This window comes from Pan troglodytes, chromosome 19 (genome assembly GCF_028858775.2).
Source record: "Pan troglodytes isolate AG18354 chromosome 19, NHGRI_mPanTro3-v2.0_pri, whole genome shotgun sequence".
NCBI lineage: Eukaryota > Metazoa > Chordata > Mammalia > Primates > Hominidae > Pan > Pan troglodytes.
In genome coordinates this window covers 81986462-82006064 of record NC_072417.2, presented here as the reverse complement: position 1 = coordinate 82006064, position 19603 = coordinate 81986462, and the positions used below count along the sequence as shown (strand labels likewise).

Below are 19603 nucleotides of genomic sequence, written 5' to 3'. Positions count from 1 at the left end.
AAAGATAGGGAAAAAGAGACTAGGAAAAACCAAGCAACTTGCCCAAGGCTACGAAGTTTAAAAAGAGAAACAGTATTTGAATCCATATGTGCTCAACTTGAAAGTCATTGCATCTGAATGCCCAGCCTCTTCAGTTACTTCTGTATTTAACTGGATTGTACCTCTTCGATAAATTGAATTATATCTCCTCAAAATTTATAGTTGAAACCCTAACCTTTAAAATGATGGTATTTGAAGATAAAGTCTTAGGAAGTAATTAGGGTTAGATGAGATCATGAGGGTGGGGCCTTCCTGCTGGAACTAGTGTATTTATAAGAAGAGGCACAAGAGAGCTTGCACTTTTTCCCTCTCTCTGCCATGTGATGACATAGCAAGAAGGCAGCTCTTTGCAAGCCAGGAAGACAGCCCTCATCAGAAGCCAAATCTATTGACACCTTGATCTGGGAATTCCCATCCTTCAGAACTATAAGAAATAAATGTCTGTTCTTTAAGCCACCTAGTCTATGGTATTTTGTTATAGCAGCCCAAGCAGGCGAATACAACCTACCTGCTGGTTTGTTGTGATAATGTAAGTAAAAATGTAGACAAAATGCTTTGGATCTGCCTTATAGTAAGTAGTCCTTGAACTCACTTAAAATCTTTTTTCTTCTTTTTAACTTCTATTTTAAGTTCAGGGGTACATGTGGAGGTTCATTACATAGGTAAAGTTGTGTCATGGGGATTTGTTCTACAGATTATTTTATCACCTAGGTATTAAGTCTAGTACCCATTAGTTATTTTTCCTGATAAAATATTTTTCTTTGCCCTCTTTTAAGAATCTTTCTTTGTTTTAAATCATTTTCCTGGTCTTTTTCCTCCTCTCTCATCTTCTTTGGAAGTTTACTAGGTTCCAAGTATTTTGTGTTCTGCTTATATTATCTTATTTACTCTACATTCCAACTCTGTGTGATAATTAATGTCATCCCCATATCACTGCTGAATAACTGAACTCAATGAGTCTTGAGTACACAGCATTTGTAACAGAGCTGGTGTGTAGCACAACTGGGACTTCACCAGTTGTTAATCATTTAATGATTAGATTCCAAAGCCCTACTGTTTCTATTATGGTGTGTTTTTTCTCTTCTTTTTTCCACCATAGTATCTCCTCACCATTGATTTTATCTTCAGCTTTCCTCATATCCAGTCATTTGCCACAATTCTTCTAACAATATATTTCCGTGTGCTAAGCTGTGCCCTCCATATTTTAGCCTGTTCATTTTGGAAAGATCAGGGATTCTGCTTCTAATTAGGTGCCCTGGGTACTTCTGCCAGTGCCTGTGTGAAAGAAAATAATCCCCAGATTTTCTTTGAGGCTTTACAAGAAAAGAATCCCAGATTTTCTTTGAGGCTTTGATTAAGCCTCAAAGACTTGACTTATCAATCCTCTGCACATTTTTACAATTCTCTGAAAACATTTCCCTCTTTTTTTCAGAATCAAAAATCTTAAAAAAGAATATGCAGGGAAGTGTGAGAAAGTAGAAGCTTTGAAAGGTAATAAAATAATCTTTTATTTAATGGGGCTGCTTGATTTAGTGGCTGCCTTACTGTTGTAATTTCTTGGTAGGGATTAAGCACAGATATTCCAGATATGTCTCTCCTTTATTTGAACACATTATGTTTCCTTCAATGTAAAAAAAAACCCATAAAACAATTTTTAAAAGTATCATTAAAATGTATCATTAAAAATCGTGTGGGTTTGAAAGATATATGATAGTATTATGAAATTCTTTGTTTCAGCTCATCTTATTCTCCAGCTCTAAAACTGTATTATTGTTAGCCTCTCTTTATTGACAAAACTGCTTTTATCAAAAAATTAATTGCATAATAACATATTGACAATACTATCACTATAAAATGTTGAAATACAGTTTTAAAAGAAAGAATTTTAAGATGAATTTTATTTTGAATATTGCTAGCTCAATCTATTCATGCTGCAAAAAATTACAACAGTTTCAGAGACTATAAAGTTAATATGTAGGCTCTGAGTGTAATTTTTTTTTAAATCATGCCAGGTGTGGTGTTTGACATATATGAAGGCCAGATCACTGCCCTCCTTGGTCACAGTGGAGCTGGAAAAACTACCCTGTTAAACATACTTAGTGGGCTGTCAGTTCCAACATCAGGTAAGAAGACAGTTATCCAAGGACAAGTACCTGGACAAACACATTAATATGCATTTAATTATTTAACTGGGGCTGGGCACGGTGGCTCACGCCTGTAATCCCAGCACTTTGGGAAGCCGAGGCAGGTGGATCATGAGGTCAAGAGATGGAGACCATCCTGGCCAACATGGTGAAACCCCGTCTCTACTAAAAATATAAAACTTAGCCAGGCATGGTGGCGGGCGCCTGTAGGCCCAGCTACTCAGGAGACTGAGGCAGGAGAATCACTTGAACCCGGGAGGCGGAGGTTGCAGTGAGCCTAGATCGTGCCACAGAACTCCAGCCTGGCGACAGAGCGAGACTCCATCTCAAAAAAAAAATTATGTAATTGGTTTTATTAATTAACTTCAATAGTTTCATTACCCATTATACCCAGGCATTAAGAGAAAAATTTTAGAAGTTTTTCTTATTCTTTTATTGAATTGTATTATACCTATTTAGAAAAATGTTGTTCGTGTTTTAAATATGTCATAAATAGTTTTATGGTTATTCAGTTACTAAGTAGCATTCCAGCTACATCAGATGTTATTGTGAACATTACATTTTTAATCAGTTCATTTCATATTCCTTACAAGTAAACAGTGTTGAAATGAATCTAATAATTGACATACAGTGTTTTCCATTTTAAAAGATCTTCAATGAAGCATGACACATTTTCCTGATGGTCACTCTCTGCCTTCTGCTTTCAGGTTCAGTCACTGTCTATAATCACACACTTTCAAGAATGGCTGATATGGAAAATATCAGCAAGTTCACTGGATTTTGTCCACAATCCAATGTGCAATTTGGATTTCTCACTGTGAAAGAAAACCTCCGGCTGTTTGCTAAAATAAAAGGGATTTTGCCACATGAAGTGGAGAAAGAGGTATGTGAGCATATTAGATGTCACACAGCCATAAAAAAGAGACGGTTTATCTAGAAAATATTGTGCTAAGTTATACATAATTCCTCATCTAAATTTCAGGCAAAAAGGCCCTTTGTAAAGAACAGAAAAATGATAGTGTTTTTAAAATAAACTTTCTGGGTTTTGGACTAAATATTCTTTATTTGATTAGGTACAACGAGTTGTACAGGAATTAGAAATGGAAAATATTCAAGACATCCTTGCTCAAAACTTAAGTGGTGGACAAAATAGGAAACTAACTTTTGGGATTGCCATTTTAGGAGATCCTCAAGTAAGTCAAACAAAAATTACTGGTGAAATCAGATTGAAGACTATAAAATTATTTTATTAGGTCAAACAATTTCCAAATGATAAATGTAAGAGAACTTTTAGGATGAAATATTAAGTACTAACAAGTTTGTCCCAAATACTTTTAAAAGTACAGTGCTTTTTCAAAGGATCTTATCCAAAAGGGTGGAATTACTTTAGGACTTTCCTCCTGTCCAGGTTTTGCTATTGGATGAACCGACTGCTGGATTGGATCCTCTTTCAAGGCACCGAATATGCAATCTCCTGAAAGAGGGGAAATCAGACAGAGTAATTCTCTTCAGCACCCAGTTTATAGATGAGGCTGACATTCTGGCGGGTAATTTTTTGTTTCTCTTACGTATCTTCATGAGAGGTTAGAGACAGTGTGGAATATGAACAGGTGTGCTCCACAGCTGTGTCTCCCTGGAACTGCCATGGCCCAAGACAGGAGAAGTTTGCTCTTACTCATTTGTGGGTCTGCACGCCAGAGTACTTGGCCCCATGGAAATATTCTGAGCCCATTGCAGAGCAGCTTTCTGGTTGTAAAATACATATGACACTTGCTAAGATACAATTTGTTTTAGGCAGTCTTGATGTCAGTGTAACTGAAACAGATCCTTTAGATGTATAATTTTTCTCAATACGCTAGAGAATAAGTTGACATAATTTATCAATCATTCGAGCTGTTGGATGACCAAAAAAAGTGGTTTACGTATGGCCAGAATTAGAGTATATCTATTTTAGTGTGTCATGCTGCTACAATACATTGTTAATAGATTTGTGTTTTGTGAATAGTAAAGAAATAAGTCCTTCATGTAACTTATCTTTTGATTATTTCTAACTAGACAGGAAGGTGTTCATATCCAATGGGAAGCTGAAGTGTGCAGGCTCTTCTCTGTTCCTTAAGAAGAAATGGGGCATAGGCTACCATTTAAGGTACAGCCCTGAATGTTGGAGACGTGTTGACAGATGCTGAAAATGCTGGGGGCAGGTGGTATCAGCATCAATGTGTAAAAGTAGGCCCTATAACCACTAAGTTCATTTCAAGGGAGCTATGGTAGAACTAAGGCATAATTGCTTTTTTAGCTAGAATGCAGGATATATGAGATTATAGACATTGAGCATGCAAGGATGATTAATCTAGGCTTAAATAAAATTTTTGAAAAATATTTTCACAACGTGTTGCTTGCTAAGAGTAATTTGTTGATATTCCGACCCTTTCTCTTCTCATATTTTAGATGTTTTATTTTTGTTCATCTTGACAATTTCAATACCCTGTATTCTCCCTGACTTCATTTCTTTCCACCATCCTTTTGTGTTTTTTTTTCTCTTACTGATAATAATTATTATCATTACTGAGTAATGTCTACTACTTTTTAAATATTGGCTATGTTTTAGGTACTTACTAAGATATTTACATATAGAATATTCATATTATTGTATTCAATCCTCTAAATAACTTTAAGAAGATACTATTGTTATTCCCCTTTGACAAGTGAAAATACCACTTCAGATAGTTTTAACAATCTGCCAATCTCCACGACTTGTAAATGATAGTCTTTGTTTCAAAATTACAGGTGTGATATGAATGGCTTCCTATATTTTGCATTGCAATGTAGATATTTTTTAAAAAATGATTCAAATCACTTCATCCTGATGGATAAATGGATCCCCTCATTTTTTACTCAAAGTGGCTAATCTGATCAAATCTACCAATCTATCATTACTACTTGTTACAAATCTACCAATCTATCATTACTACTTGTTACAATCTAGTAGAATCAATACCCTCTATTGAATACTCACTATTCTCTAGCTATGTTTCATAGTTCAGTTGTCTTGTTTCTGCTTGAGAGAGGATGTCTGTCAAACATGTTCTTCTTCAACCCATTTAACCATGTCCAAGTCTTAACCATTTCTGAAAGTATTTTCTCCTTAATGAGTATCCTCTTTTCTGGAACGCTGAAAGCACTATTTTGAACTGTTGCCTTAGGCAACTTAATTAACTTCTTTGATCCTCAGTAACTTCATTTATGTAATAGCAGTAATAATACCTACTTTGCAGTTAAGGCTAAGAAATATTGAGTGAATGAATACTTGACAAGCTGCAAAGTGCTCAACTGAGTTTACTCAACTTCCTTCTCCCTCACATCTTCTGTCATATGCTGCTTTATATTATTTTTATGTTGGAAGCTTCTTTAGAGAAGGTACTGCATTCTTCCTATTTGGTATTCTTGATAGCACTTGTAAGTACTATGCCTTGTAAGTACAGAATAGCCTTTTTTTCAAACCGATTTTTTAGGTTTGTATCATCAGTCAATTGTGATCTTCTCACCACTCTGTCACCTCAGCACCTTTCAATGTATGTGATTAACAGTGGAGTTTCAAAAATCAAATAATTTCATGAGTAATTTTATATATTCTTAATAAAGACAGGCCAGATTTCACTTGAATAAATTTTGGGCCCCAAAATGATAAAATTAGCTTTAGCAGAATCTGCATTAGCATGACATGGGGCCACATTCTTAATGACTGTATCACATCACCTCCATTTTTTGTTTTCTCATGCTCAAGTCTGAGTTTCGGCAGAACTCATACATTACTACAAAGGGAAAGTTCAAGGTTGGGAGGTTGGGTTTTTGAGTAGATGCTGACAAATTAAACATTTCCCTTTACCTCACCCCAGGCAAGATCTGGCTTAATATCTCATTTCTCCAAATAAGAGTCCTTGAGTTACCTCTTCCCACTCTAATCATCCCTCATACTAATTCTTCTGCCATGTTGCATAGATTTAATGGTTTGGACTTTATTAGTAGTTTTGCATCTTACTTTGTCCAGTAAACTACACATTTTTTTGTCTCATAAATATTAATAAAAAGTGACAAGCACATACTACATAATTAGGAAATTGTTTTATAGACACAGTTGGATAAAAATAACTTTTATTCTTTTTAAATGTTAGTTTGCATCTGAATGAAAGGTGTGATCCAGAGAGTATAACATCACTGGTTAAGCAGCACATCTCTGATGCCAAATTGACAGCACAAAGTGAAGAAAAACTTGTATATATTTTGCCTTTGGAAAGGACAAACAAATTTCCAGGTAACAAAATGTAAAGATGACAGAATGGTTTGGGAATGGTGTTATTAACAATAACAGTGGTGATAAGAATGATGGCTAGTTTTAATGCTTGCTAGATGAATGGCACAATGCGTTTACTCATTTAATATTCCCAACTCCAAGGTCACTTATATTACCCCTTAGTATTATCCACATGCTACTTATGAGTAAACCAAGGCATGTAGATGTTAAATATGCTTCAAGTCAATTAAGTGCAATTAAGAGGCGTAGGCTAGCAGCAAGATAAAATAAGAATTATTTGGAAAATTTGTTTCAATAATGAATGAGAGAGTGTGGTCAGGGCAGGAACAGGTATATAAATACAGTGGCAGACTATCGAAGAAGAGCTGAAAGAATTGTACACAATAAATAGGTTGTTTTAGAAACACCAGCACATACTGATATAATCCAAGTTATTGAACATAACTTGGATTGGCGTGCATTCTGCCAAACACTTCAATTCACAACTTTGCTGCAAACACAGAAGCTTGGAGAACTACTGGTGTTATTACTTTTCTATGGTATCTCCCAATGCACTGTTTCACTTCCTAAGCATTTTGAGGTAGAATGCTTCTTAAGTTTACTCTGTAAAAATGTGTTTGCCATATCAAGTTCAAGAAATTATACCGGGGCCATTGCTGCATGCTTGAATCAATAAGCATGACATAACCTTGGTCCATAAAGAAACACAGAACCAGACAATAAAGTGCAGAGATTGAAACTCAATGCTAGAGCCAGTCTAGATTCAAACACCAGCTATGCTATTATTAGCTCTATAATCCTTAACAGGTTATAGTACTATTCTGTATCTCAGTTTCCTCACTTGTGAAAAGAAAATTAAAATAGTACTCTAGGGTTGTTATGAGGATTAAATGATTTAATACCTTCAAATGTATTGAAATATTAAATATAAATAAAGCACTGGAACAATACCTGACATGCAGAACCTATGGTATTTCATCAGGTGTAAGAAGCCCTCAACTACAGGATGTACCACTAAGAAAGAAACACAAAGAAATAATGCTACCATTTAAAATATGATCTACTATCATTTAAGATCCATTATTATTTCAGATATATTAAAAGATGATGAAATATATCTCTTAGAATAAGTGAAATAATGGTTCACAGTGCATACACAATATCTTTGAGATATGTATCCTTATAAAAACAGAAATCTTTGTGAAGATCACACAGCAAAGTTTTAGCTGATTGCTTATTAAATGCATTCCAAAGTGGATGAGAAATTTGGAGAAAGACTGAAAAACAATGAACCCTTAGGTAGGTTTAAGGACTCATTAGAAATTTTGACTACATCTCTATTTTTCTTTGTCCAACACATAATTAAGATTGAAGTCTTTAATTTATCCCAATATTGAATTAGTTTATCTTTTATCCACCTTTCAGTTTTCCTGAATTTTCACACCATGGTCAGAAGTTGAAAGAGAGAGGGAGAGAGAGACAGAGAGAGAGGAGGTGCAAAGTTACATACATATTTTGTCCTTTTAAAAACTTTACATATTTATGGGCCGGGCGTGGTGGCCCATGCCTGTAATCCCAGCCCTTTGGGAGGCTGAGGCAGGCGGATCACTTGAGGTCAGGAGTTCAAGACAAGCTTGGCCAACATGGTGAAACTCCATCTCTACTAAACGCGCACACACACACACACACACACACACACAAAATTAGCCAGGCGTGGTGTTGTGCACCTGTAATCCCAGCTACTCGGGAGGCTGAAGCAGGAGAATCACTTGAATCTGGGAGGTGCAGGTTGCAGTGAACCAAAATTGAGCCACTGCATTCCAGCCTGGACAACAAAGCAAGACTCTGTCTCAAAAAAAAAAAAAAAAAAAAAGAAATTTTACATGTTTTTAAACTATCAAAGAGTCTATATTTAATTATTTCTATAAACATTAGTTCTTTTACATTTGTTATTATAATTCTCTAATAATTAATCTCAACAAGAAAGCACAAATCTCTATTCTCTGGAAAATATTTTTTTAATTAGTTGAAATTGAGAATTAAACACTCCCTGTAATATAACAAAAATAAATTTTAAAAAATATATTAAGTAAAATATGTTTTTCAAAAAACACATAGGTAGTTTCCTAAGAATGAAAAAATAAATGTTTAGATTAGACTTTGATCTCAAAAAGACATGAAAAGTAACATACTATATGGATCATTTTAGAAATGAGATCATCTGTATCACAATTTTGTTTCTGATTGGTACATTTGGCCTATTACCAATATTTTACATTTTTGAGAAATATGGTTCTCATTATAAATTATATTCTTATAATCTGTTTTTGTGTCCACTTTTAGAACTTTACAGGGATCTTGATAGATGTTCTAACCAAGGCATTGAGGATTATGGTGTTTCCATAACAACTTTGAATGAGGTGTTTCTGAAATTAGAAGGAAAATCAACTATTGATGAATCAGGTAAGAAAAAATAAGAAAGAGAAAGAAAGGGAGAAAGAAAGGAAGAAAGAAAGGAAGGAAGGAAGGAAGGACGAAAGAAAGATTTTATCTTTGTGTGCAGTATTTTATCTTGAAAATATACCCAAATGATGAGATTATATACTTTTGCTGGTGCTATGATTCAGGCTTGTCTTGGGAAAACTTAGAGAAGAAATATATCTCTGTGGAATATAGCAATGTACAACACTAGTTCCTTATGCAGCAAACAATAAATATATGGTATGATATTACCTGAATATACATGCTATAGAGAAAAGAAAATTAGAGTTCACAGAAATGCTACTTTTCTGGTAGCATTTCAGTGATATTATTCCAATGTATCTGGGATTTAGTTGTTGCTTTTGGAAAGTTTGCTCTCTGTCTCATCTTTATTCCTTGGGAAGCATTCTGTCTTTTCTCTCTTATTGCTGCTAAGATAATTTTTTTTAATGGTTCACTATCATCTTATGGTGTTTACTCTTTACTGTGCTCTTTATTTTCATTTTTGCAATTTTCTGGGGGTCTTTTTGGATTGATCAAGCATTTTTCTTTAATCCTCCTTTTCCTCTCTTATTCATTTTTGAAGTTATATACTTGTTACATTGTTTAGTGTTATACTAACTTTTAATGTATGTACATATTTTATAGCTTTCTAGTAGCCAGAGTTAGTCATTTTCTCTAGGCTTCACCTCAAAACAGGTAACTTTTATCTTGCTTTTAACTATGGTTATATTTTAAAAATATCGTTTCTCCCATTTTTATGTTCTTGAAGGGTAGAGGAGGGGTTTCTGTATATACTAACTAACTCTCCTACCTTGGTCAGAAATACTAAGTGGTTTATCTTTTACAACAAATAGATTTCTTAATGAGTTTTTTTCATTGATTTCCTTAGAATAAATAAAGTCCTATAAAGCTGCAGACAGAGGACGTTTAAAATCAGAAAACACAAGATTTTCTTTTATTGTATCAATACTTTCTGCTTCTTTCCCATTTCTTCAATAGTTGCTCTAATAATGTCATACATTAGATTACTTGTATCTTGGCCCAAGAGGGTAACTTTGACACCTTTGTAGGAAAATTTATCATAGGAAAAGCTAAATAATGCATAACTAAAATGGCACTTTATAAAATATTGATCTTATGTTTTAGATATTGGAATTTGGGGACAATTACAAACTGATGGGGCAAAAGATATAGGAAGCCTTGTTGAGCTGGAACAAGTTTTGTCTTCCTTCCACGAAACAAGGAAAACAATCAGTGGCGTGGCGCTCTGGAGGCAGCAGGTCTGTGCAATAGCAAAAGTTCGCTTCCTAAAGTTAAAGAAAGAAAGAAAAAGTCTGTTGACTATGTGAGTATCTGAGTGTTTCAGATTTGTTTTGTCTGTGAACTAAAAATAAATTTAAGAGAGCAAAACATAAAAGAAACTCAGATAAAATAAATTTCAGTAAATGCACATTGTCTTTTAAACAAAGAAATCATTTTTTAATTAAAGAAACCATTTTTAATCATGTGGATATATAATTAAAACAGATATGGGTTGGGATTGTTCTTTTTTTAAATTTCACACAGATTTTGTTTTTACCAGTGGGTTGAAGTAGTTCTTCAAAAGCACGTGGATATTAGTACTTAGGTCCCATCCTAAAGACCCATTTCCTCTTTTCCCAAGGTATCAAAATCTGTAGCTGTCAGGATTCCCCAGGGAAATGAAACCAGTAGGATATACATATATAAACATACTTATTTTAAGGAATTTCATTATGTAATTGTGGGGCTTGGCAAATCTGAAATCCACAAGGCAGAACATCAGGCTGGAAACTTGGGTTAGAGTTAATGTTGTAGTTGGAAGACTGGAAACTTAGGCACAATTTCCATGTTACAGTCTTGAGGCTCTATAAAAGAGTCTGCCTTGGCTTCACCATCATATCTGGAACCCACTATAAGGTTCACATGTACCCCCAGAGCTTCAGCCTTATCATCAGGAACACTCATTCACTGAGAACATTCATTCATCCAAAAATATTAGTGAGCACCTCTATGCAACACTCTATTATTAAGTGATTATAACATATATCAAAAGAAATCAGACATGACAGTCAACCCTTGAGGGTGATTAGACATATAGTAAATAACAGACAATCCTGTGAACTATGGCATTTAGTAGGAGGGAGATTATGTCAAAATAGAAAGCTCAGGGAGATTTTGAAGGAGAGAGAGGAGAATGGAAATTCAGGCTGAGGGAGTAGTACTGAATATGGGGATACATGAGAAATCTAAAGAACTATTAATCTGAGTTAATTGCAACATAAAGTGTATGAAAAAGTAAAAATATTTTTGAAATATATTCAAAGAGCTAAAGAGTTTGCATTTTATGAATACTAAGGAAGTATTAAGATTGTATTTTTTATTTTCAATAGGTAATTGACATAATGTCAACAAAATGTTGAGAAGCTTAATTGGGTGATTGTGCAAAATTGTTTGGTAATGGTAGAATATGGAGACAATGAAAACAAACATTTAGAACGATATTGAAGAGTCAGGAAGGAGTTAATAAAAGCCCAATTTAAGAAGAGGAAGAGAGAACAAGGTTTGGAGGCAAGCAATAAAGATGCTATGATAGATATGAATTTCCAAATATTAGAAAATAAACTTAAGGGAGAGAAATGGATGGAAAATGATTGAGCTCTGTTGCCCAGGGGAATGAGAAAATGCTGTAATTTACAGAAATTGGAAACAGGATGGGATTAAGTTCAGAGTGTAGTAAGTATGGGTGTTAGTGATATGCCAATTTCAGTAGTGCAGAAAAAGAAAGAAATGCATGACTGAAATAAGGCAATGAGTTAGGGATTGTGAAGAGAGATTTAAGAGTCATAATCCACAGACTTCATAAACCCGAAGCCAAGATGTCCTGCTTGGCACTTGAGAGAGAGCAAAAGACTAAAGGTAGATACATATGACCCATCTCATTTTAGAAACAAGGAAATGGGGCAAAGTATGATTCAAATGTTTGGTTATTGATTATAATTTATTTCTGTTATTACATTCATTATACCTTCAAACTTAAAAACCCACAAAAGTTGCTAAAATTATTTTTTTCTTTTACATTTTCCTCTGCATAGATTATTGCTTTTTGGTATTAGCTTTATCCCTCAACTTTTGGAACATCTATTCTACGAGTCATATCAGAAAAGTTACCCGTGGGAACTGTCTCCAAATACATACTTCCTCTCACCAGGACAACAACCACAGGATCCTCTGACCCATTTACTGGTCATCAATAAGACAGGTGAACATGGGGCTGAAATGCAGCTGCTAAATGTTGTTCTTGTTGAGAGATTCCCCCCAAAAAACATGAACAGCCAAGAAAAAAATAAACTCTGTATGTTTTAGAAAGCATATATGAGGCCAAACAGAAAATAAATTAAAAAATGAAAAATACGACATGGGAGAGTTTGTTTTAGAAATAGATTCTGCAAGTTTACTTAACCTTAATGTTTGTTGCACAAAGCAACTAAAGAGGAGGTAGGGAGGTAAATCATTGACTCACCTCTGAGGTCTTTGTGTATCATTTTGTAAATCTGTGCTGTGCTGGGCTCTGGAAAAAAATGTTCAAATTTAAAAAGATAGACTATTAATAGCTTCAAGGATTATAATGTTAACAGTAATTCTTATTTCTATACTAATAGAAATTATAACGAAATGCCTAGGCTCTAGATAAAGTAACCTTGTCATACCTATGATGTTAGGCTGGATTGTTGTACCAGAACATCAATTCTGCTTTTTTAAGAAAAGCCTTAGACAGTCCTTTTGTGTGATATGCTTTGTGTGATGTAATGTATTTTTAATATTACTTGACTATTGTTTTATTTCATTTTTGCTTCCTTTAATCTTTGCCTTCATGTAGGGTCAACCATTGATAACTTTTTACATTCACTGAGGCGACAAAACATAGCTATAGAAGTGGATGCCTTTGGAACTAGAAATGGCACAGATGACCCATCTTACAATGGTGCTATCATTGTGTCAGGTGATGAAAAGGTATGCTGGACTCCAGTTGCTGCATTTCACCAAAGGTGGACTATGGGTGTACAATTTGAATAATTCATATCAGCTGAATGAAAGGCCAATTTCCACACAAACAAATGGGATAGTTCTCATTTTTATAGAAGAAGCTGGACTACAATTATTTCCCCATAGCCTTCAGCATGGCAATATGAAACGAAATTTATTTTATTCCTGATTAAGTTGAATGCACTGCTATAATTAATAATTTATTTAGATTGTTATTATCAATTGGATTCCATTCCAATAATTAAATTAAATCTCATTCTCAGTTGGAACTGAGAACAACTGCCCAATGTAGACTTGGCCTTTGCTTTTCTGATTTCTATGTCTGCATACTGCTTTGCTCATTCGTATCACCTGCATAGACCCTGTAGGAATTTGAGTCAGAGATCTCTACAGTAGGCAAATTGAAAAGATGAGATAATTATGTTAAATGCATAAATCATAGCTGTTAGGTGTCACAAAGTGTGGCCATTTGTAATTTGTCACAGTTAATTTTCAGGAATAAACTCTATGCCAAAAATAAAGTAAGAAATTACCTTCAAGATAGTTCTCATTATATCTTAAGTTTATTTTTCAGTATGCTCAGTAAAATAGTTTTAACATCAATAAACATTGCTTTAGGTAATTAGGTTAAATACAATACACTTGATTTATTTATGATTGCAAAAATGTGTTCTCAAAGCTTGCCCACATTTTGGGCAATATGGATAATGAATTTACTTATATTTTTCTCTGAGGGAAAAATAATCACATTATACACACACACACACACACACACACACACACACACGTTATTTTAAGGGAGACTTTACAAGTAAGCACAGGATTTGTTAAAACCTATACTTTCATTACAACTTTCTGCCTGCCTCCTATTTCTCAAGTATCCAAACATTATATACTTATAAAATGAATGTGTCACATTTTGAAACAAAGTCTATAGCCAGGTTAAACTGAGGTTGCACTATGGAGTTTCGTAGTGTTGCTGCTAAATATCATTTGAAGTGTTTTGTTTTGTGATGTTTGGGCATAAATAGCCACATGGTTGATGTTATGGTGGGTAGAAACCAAAATACCAGATTCTTTAAGTATACTAAGAATTAATCAAATATTATGAGTGATAGTGATATTAATCACATTCAGTGCTTGGGACTTATTATATTATCAATAACTTGAATGATTTTCTAACATGTTCACTCATTAAATTTTGTCTTTGCTTTATGAAGACTTAGAACTGGTACTTGTTGTATTTCAGGATCACAGATTTTCAATAGCATGTAATACAAAACGGTTGAATTGCTTTCCTGTCCTCCTGGATGTCATTAGCAATGGACTACTTGGAATTTTTAATTCGTCAGAACACATTCAGACTGACAGAAGCACATTTTTTGAAGTAAGTATAATTATATCTCATTTATACTGTGCCATGATAAGTTTTCAAGAAAATTCTTGAAATGCTAAAATAATGTTATATTACTTTTTGTGAATCTATTCTTAAACTTGTGTGTGTGTGTATATATATATATATATATACACACACATATATAAATCTGTGTGCAATATTTTATATATATATATAAATCACTGTATATGTAATATACACACACACACACAATTTAGAAATGACCACGCAACATTATAACACACACACACACACACACAATTTAGAAATGACCACACAATATTATAACCTTATTCAGATGACTTGGTGTCAATAGAGCAACAGAAAAATACAACTCATTATGACTTTTGGTCTAGATCTGTCACCATCTGTGGCCCTAGGTAGTGGGACATTGTTGAAACAGACTTAAAGGTCAGACTATGTGACCTTCTTAAGCAACTTGACTTCTACAGGCTATAGGTCATCAATTTACAAAAAACAGATTAAAGACTTTATCACAAAAGTTTCTTAAGAAGTAAATGAGGCAATGTGAGCACCTGGCTAAGCTGGACCAGTTATTGTAGGAACGAGTGATGAGGCACCTAAAATAGGACAACTGCAGGTGCTCAGTAAATTCTATTTCTCATTATTATTGCTATTAAAACTATTTTTCTTGGGATGCATCAAAAGAAGTTTCCATTAAAGAATGTTCAGCTTTATTAGATCTGGGGACTGGCTGAATGAGAACTAAGGCAGTTCTTGTTTAAAATCTAATTTCTCAGGCCTGCTTAGATGCCCAGAGGCAGAAGATCTGGGGTAGAGATGTGGGCGTGCACTTCTATGTCTTCAGGTCACCTCTTTCATCTTGTTATGTTGAAACACACTTCGTCTGGTGAAAATGACACCCTGGGCATATTCTATAGCTTCTTGGTTACTTTTTGTTATGAAGGATCATTCTAGTGCAGTCCCAAACTTCAATTTTCTATTCAATTTAAACTTTGCAGGGTCAAATTGTGGCCTAAGGGGCATGGAAGAGGGTGGGTAGTTGTGGTGTGATTTGCTCTTCCATTTCCCTTTGCAGTCTAACACCTTGGAATAGAAAAGGGAGGGTGTCCTAGCTCTCAGACAGTCCCCTTCCCCTCCCCTTCTGAGTAAAGCACTGCTATGCTGGAGGCAGAATGGAAGAATGGAGAGCTGGAGCTCTTCCTATGGAACTGGTGCTGGGGAGACATCATGCTTTCTCTAGTTGCTAGCAGTTTCTACGTATGTGGTCACCACAGCCCAGGTGACCCATGTAATTGTTTTGGGGTGGTGTTTAGCTTGGCCCCAGACCCTTCTGTAGGTGATGACACACCCAGGGTTGCAGAGTCTCTTTAGGCTGCTGCAGGAAAGTCCATACTGTCAAACTTTCTCCAGTCTACATTGTTCATTGTTTGTTTGATGTGTCCATCCTCCAGGTAATTCAACAACTTCTGCCTTGCTTTAACCTCTGTGCTTCCTCAGAAAGAGCTATGAGAGCTGTTGAGTGCTTCTTGCATGCTGCCTGAAAGCTACAGAGGTTTGGGGATGTGAAGGAGATTGCCCTGTCTTCTCCAAAGCACATCATACCATTGTTTTTTCAAGCCACGTTTCAGCAGTCCTCCTTCCTTCAAAAATTTCTTGGACAAAACCAGATATTTCCCATGTAATTATATGTATTAGCATGTTTAAATGTCCCAAGCAGACTTTGAGATAGTTGTTACTATTCCTATTATAGATTGAGCATCCCTTATCTGAAACGTTTGGGACCAGAAGTGTTTCGGATTCTCGATTTTTTCAGATTTTGGAATATTTGCATTTACATAATGAGATATATTGGGGATGGGACCCAAGTCTAAACATGAAATTCGTTTGTTTCATGTGCACCTTTTACACAGAGCCTGAAGATATTTTTATTCAATGTTTTTAATAAACTCTGTGTTGTGTGCCTATGTTTTGAATGTGACCCTTCGCATGAGGTCAGGTATGGAATTTTCCATTTGTAGTGTCATGTTGGCACTCAAAGAGTTTTGAATTTTGGAGCATTTCAGATTTCAGATTTTCAGATTAGGGATTCTCAACTTGTGTTATTATTAGACAGCTGAGGAAACTGTAGCCCACTGAGGTGTCACTGTGTTTCATTATCTATTATATTTGAGTAGGCTAGCCAATTATCTGGATGACAAAGAATAGGATGTTCCCAAGAATGAGCAAGTGACCTGAATTCCCACCTTTAAAAAGATGTCTTCACTACAGAATATTGGCTACCCACCAGCCCAGCTGACCTTGAGTTCATAGGTAGACAAATTATCTCTTTGAATTGCCACCTCTGGTTTCCCCACCCAGCTCCTGGCATTCTCTGTTACAATTCTGTAAGCCTATTCCACTTGATCCTAAAGTACCAGGCTCACTGTAGCTCAGGTCTTGCTGCTGATCCCTCTCAATAATTTTTATCATCTATCGGAGTGTCCTACAGCACTCCCATCCAGCCATTCCTGCAAGTCATCACCTGGCTAAACTACCCAGGAGGCATCCAGTGTCTTTCAGCTTAGGAAGGACCCCGTCAGGCTGAGTCACATCAAACTCTGACTGTGGGTGGATATGATCTAACACGGACATAATATGTCATTTATGAACCCAGTCATGAGTAAGGAAGCTGGTTGTCAAGATGAATTGTGATTTTTTTTCCTCCCCCAGAGGTCTTCCAAATCAGGAAAATCAACAACGGTATCCACAGGCAAAGACATAAGATGGGGGATGTAGTCTTTGGCACCCTTTTTTCCCCTCCCAGGGCCTTATCTACACAAACACATCTTTAGACAAGCAAGTTTTATATGCTGTAATGTCTCAGAGGGGTGCTGAGTTTTAGGAGGGAGTAAGAGAACAGAGAAGTAAAGAAACTTCAAAACTCATCATACCAGATGATGACTTGCAATGTAGTGAGGTAACTGATGATAGATCAAATTAAGGTTTGTACTACCATACAATCCATCAATCTCACCTTTGCTACCCTCACAAAAGGAAATAAGTATATCAAAGAGATATCCACACTCTCATGTTTGTTACAGCACTGTTCACAATAGCCAAGATTTGGAAGAAACCTAAGTGTCCATCAACAGATGAATGGATAAAGAAAATGAGGTACATATACACAATGGAGTACTATTCATCCATAAAAAGGAAAGAAAGCCTGTCATTTGCAACAACGTAGATGGAACTGGAGATCACTATGCTAAATAAAATAAGCCAAGCACAGAAAGACACACATTGCATGTTCTCATTTATTTGTGGGATCTGAAAATTAAAACAGTTGAACTCATGGACACAGTCAAATGATGGTTACCAGAGGCTGGGAAAGGGAGTGGGGAGCGGGAGTGGGAATGGTTAATAGGTACAAAAAATAGATACAGAAAGAATGAATAAGGCCTAGTATTTTATAGCACAACAGGGTGACTCTAGTCAATAATAATTTAATCATATACTTAAAAATAACTAAAAGAGTATAATTGGATTGTTTGTAACGCAAGGGATAAATGCCTGAGGGTATGGATACCCCATTCTCCATGATGTGCTTACTTCACATTGCATGCCTGTATCAAAACATCTCATGTACCCCATAAATATATACATCTACTATGTACCCACAACAATTAAAAATTTTAAAATTTTTTTCAAAATTAAGGCTTGTAGCAAAACTCAAGATCCTCTTTAATATGTACAGGGTTTTGATTTTTTTTAACATAGTGCCTAACATGGAGGGCGTGCTGACCATTTTTCTCCTAGCCCCTCCACTGACAGTCCACAATCTCTATTGTCTCTTAAAACATCAGCCTTGACGTATATAAGCAATGCATGTAAGATTGTAACCATAAAGTCAGAGAAAAGACGTTTCATGCCTACCTTACAAGTTATTAACTGTATGACCTTAGACAATTCGTATCACTTGGTTGAATTTGCTTCTTCATAAGTAAATCAGGCTACGTGTTCAGAAGGTCCTAGTTGCTGCAATACAGGATTGAAAATGAATGTGGGTAAGAAGTTTCATATAGGACCTTGAGAAGCACTTTGAGTGATCAGCTCAATTCATTTATTTGAGTGATTTAGTTAAGAAAGTACAGATGAAACAGATGCCCAATCACTATCAGCTCACCATGTTCCACATGATTTCAGGAGCATATGGATTATGAGTATGGGTACCGAAGTAACACCTTCTTCTGGATACCGATGGCAGCCTCTTTCACTCCATACATTGCAATGAGCAGCATCGGTGACTACAAAGTAAGAAAAGTTAAAGTCTTCACGTGTTTTTTATATCTAGAGAACCCTTCCCCCACCCTTACGACTATAAATTTACATGCAAGTGGTAAATCTAATTTTTGTACTTGATGCAATGAATAATCAAGCACTTTAATAATAATTGTCAAATATGAAGAAAATGCTATCTTTCTGAAACAAATGTGAGACCTCAGGAAGGACAGCTTAGATGTCATCTGCTAACAGGGAATGACAACTTTCAAATGTTTATCACTTAAAATTTGACTTATAAGACTTACTCACAGACATAATCACATCTCATCTCTCAATGGTGGTTTCTGTTTCCAGATGGTGCTAAAGCTACTCGGTTTAAAAGCCCTGACCAACTCACCACAGCACTTTGACTTGTTGTTGGAAAATATTGTCCGTTTAAAGCTCCATTTTTGTGAGTTTTTAAAAAATAAAATTCGAGGAGCCTGTAACAGAGTCTATCTGCCACTCTCCCATGTCTTCATGTCCTTGTCGTCATCCACTGATGCTCAGGACATGTTTTTGAAGGGCTTGACTTAATTTTTATTTATTCTGCTCTTAAACTGTCCCTATCTTTAGTGACTTCTCCCATGAGAAACACAAAATACTATTTTTCCTTTACTTTTATAAGACCACACATTCACTGTCTTTTTCCTCCTGCTCTTGTCACTCTTTCTCACACTTTTTTGGGGGTAAACTCCTCTGAGTTCAAATCTCAATATTTCCATTGTCAAGCTGCATGAATCTCAAAAGTTACTTAATCACTCTATGCCTCATTTTGATCATCTATAAAATGAGATACTAGTTACATCTATTTGAAATAGGTTTCTGTGAGGATGTGGTGATATAATACCAATGAGTTACTTAGAACCGTACTTGCCA

The 19603-nt window shown here is 35.4% G+C and overlaps 1 protein-coding gene and 1 long non-coding RNA gene across 6 annotated transcripts in view; one reads left to right on the top strand and one right to left on the bottom strand.

Moving 5' to 3' along the window:
• Positions 1–19603, top strand: part of ABCA9 (ATP binding cassette subfamily A member 9) — a 98293-nt gene that overhangs the window by 48280 nt on the left and 30410 nt on the right. For all 5 annotated transcript variants that reach the window (XM_054670638.1, XM_016932826.4, XM_024350576.3 and 2 more), the window contains 13 exons: positions 1472–1530; positions 2052–2162; positions 2891–3066; positions 3257–3376; positions 3592–3730; positions 4239–4329; positions 6356–6495; positions 8839–8958; positions 10126–10324; positions 12093–12259; positions 12878–13011; positions 14294–14431; positions 18608–18715. In XM_054670638.1, the coding sequence (XP_054526613.1) occupies positions 1472–1530; positions 2052–2162; positions 2891–3066; positions 3257–3376; positions 3592–3730; positions 4239–4329; positions 6356–6495; positions 8839–8958; positions 10126–10324; positions 12093–12259; positions 12878–13011; positions 14294–14431; positions 18608–18715 (1702 nt within the window). The remainder of the gene's footprint in view (positions 1–1471; positions 1531–2051; positions 2163–2890; positions 3067–3256; positions 3377–3591; positions 3731–4238; positions 4330–6355; positions 6496–8838; positions 8959–10125; positions 10325–12092; positions 12260–12877; positions 13012–14293; positions 14432–18607; positions 18716–19603) is intronic.
• LOC107969309 (uncharacterized) lies at positions 10212–18678 on the bottom strand. The gene is made up of 4 exons (XR_001711062.2): positions 18588–18678; positions 18338–18439; positions 12521–12568; positions 10212–10286 (listed from the first exon to the last, which is right to left on the bottom strand). It is a non-coding gene; the product is annotated as an uncharacterized LOC107969309 (long non-coding RNA).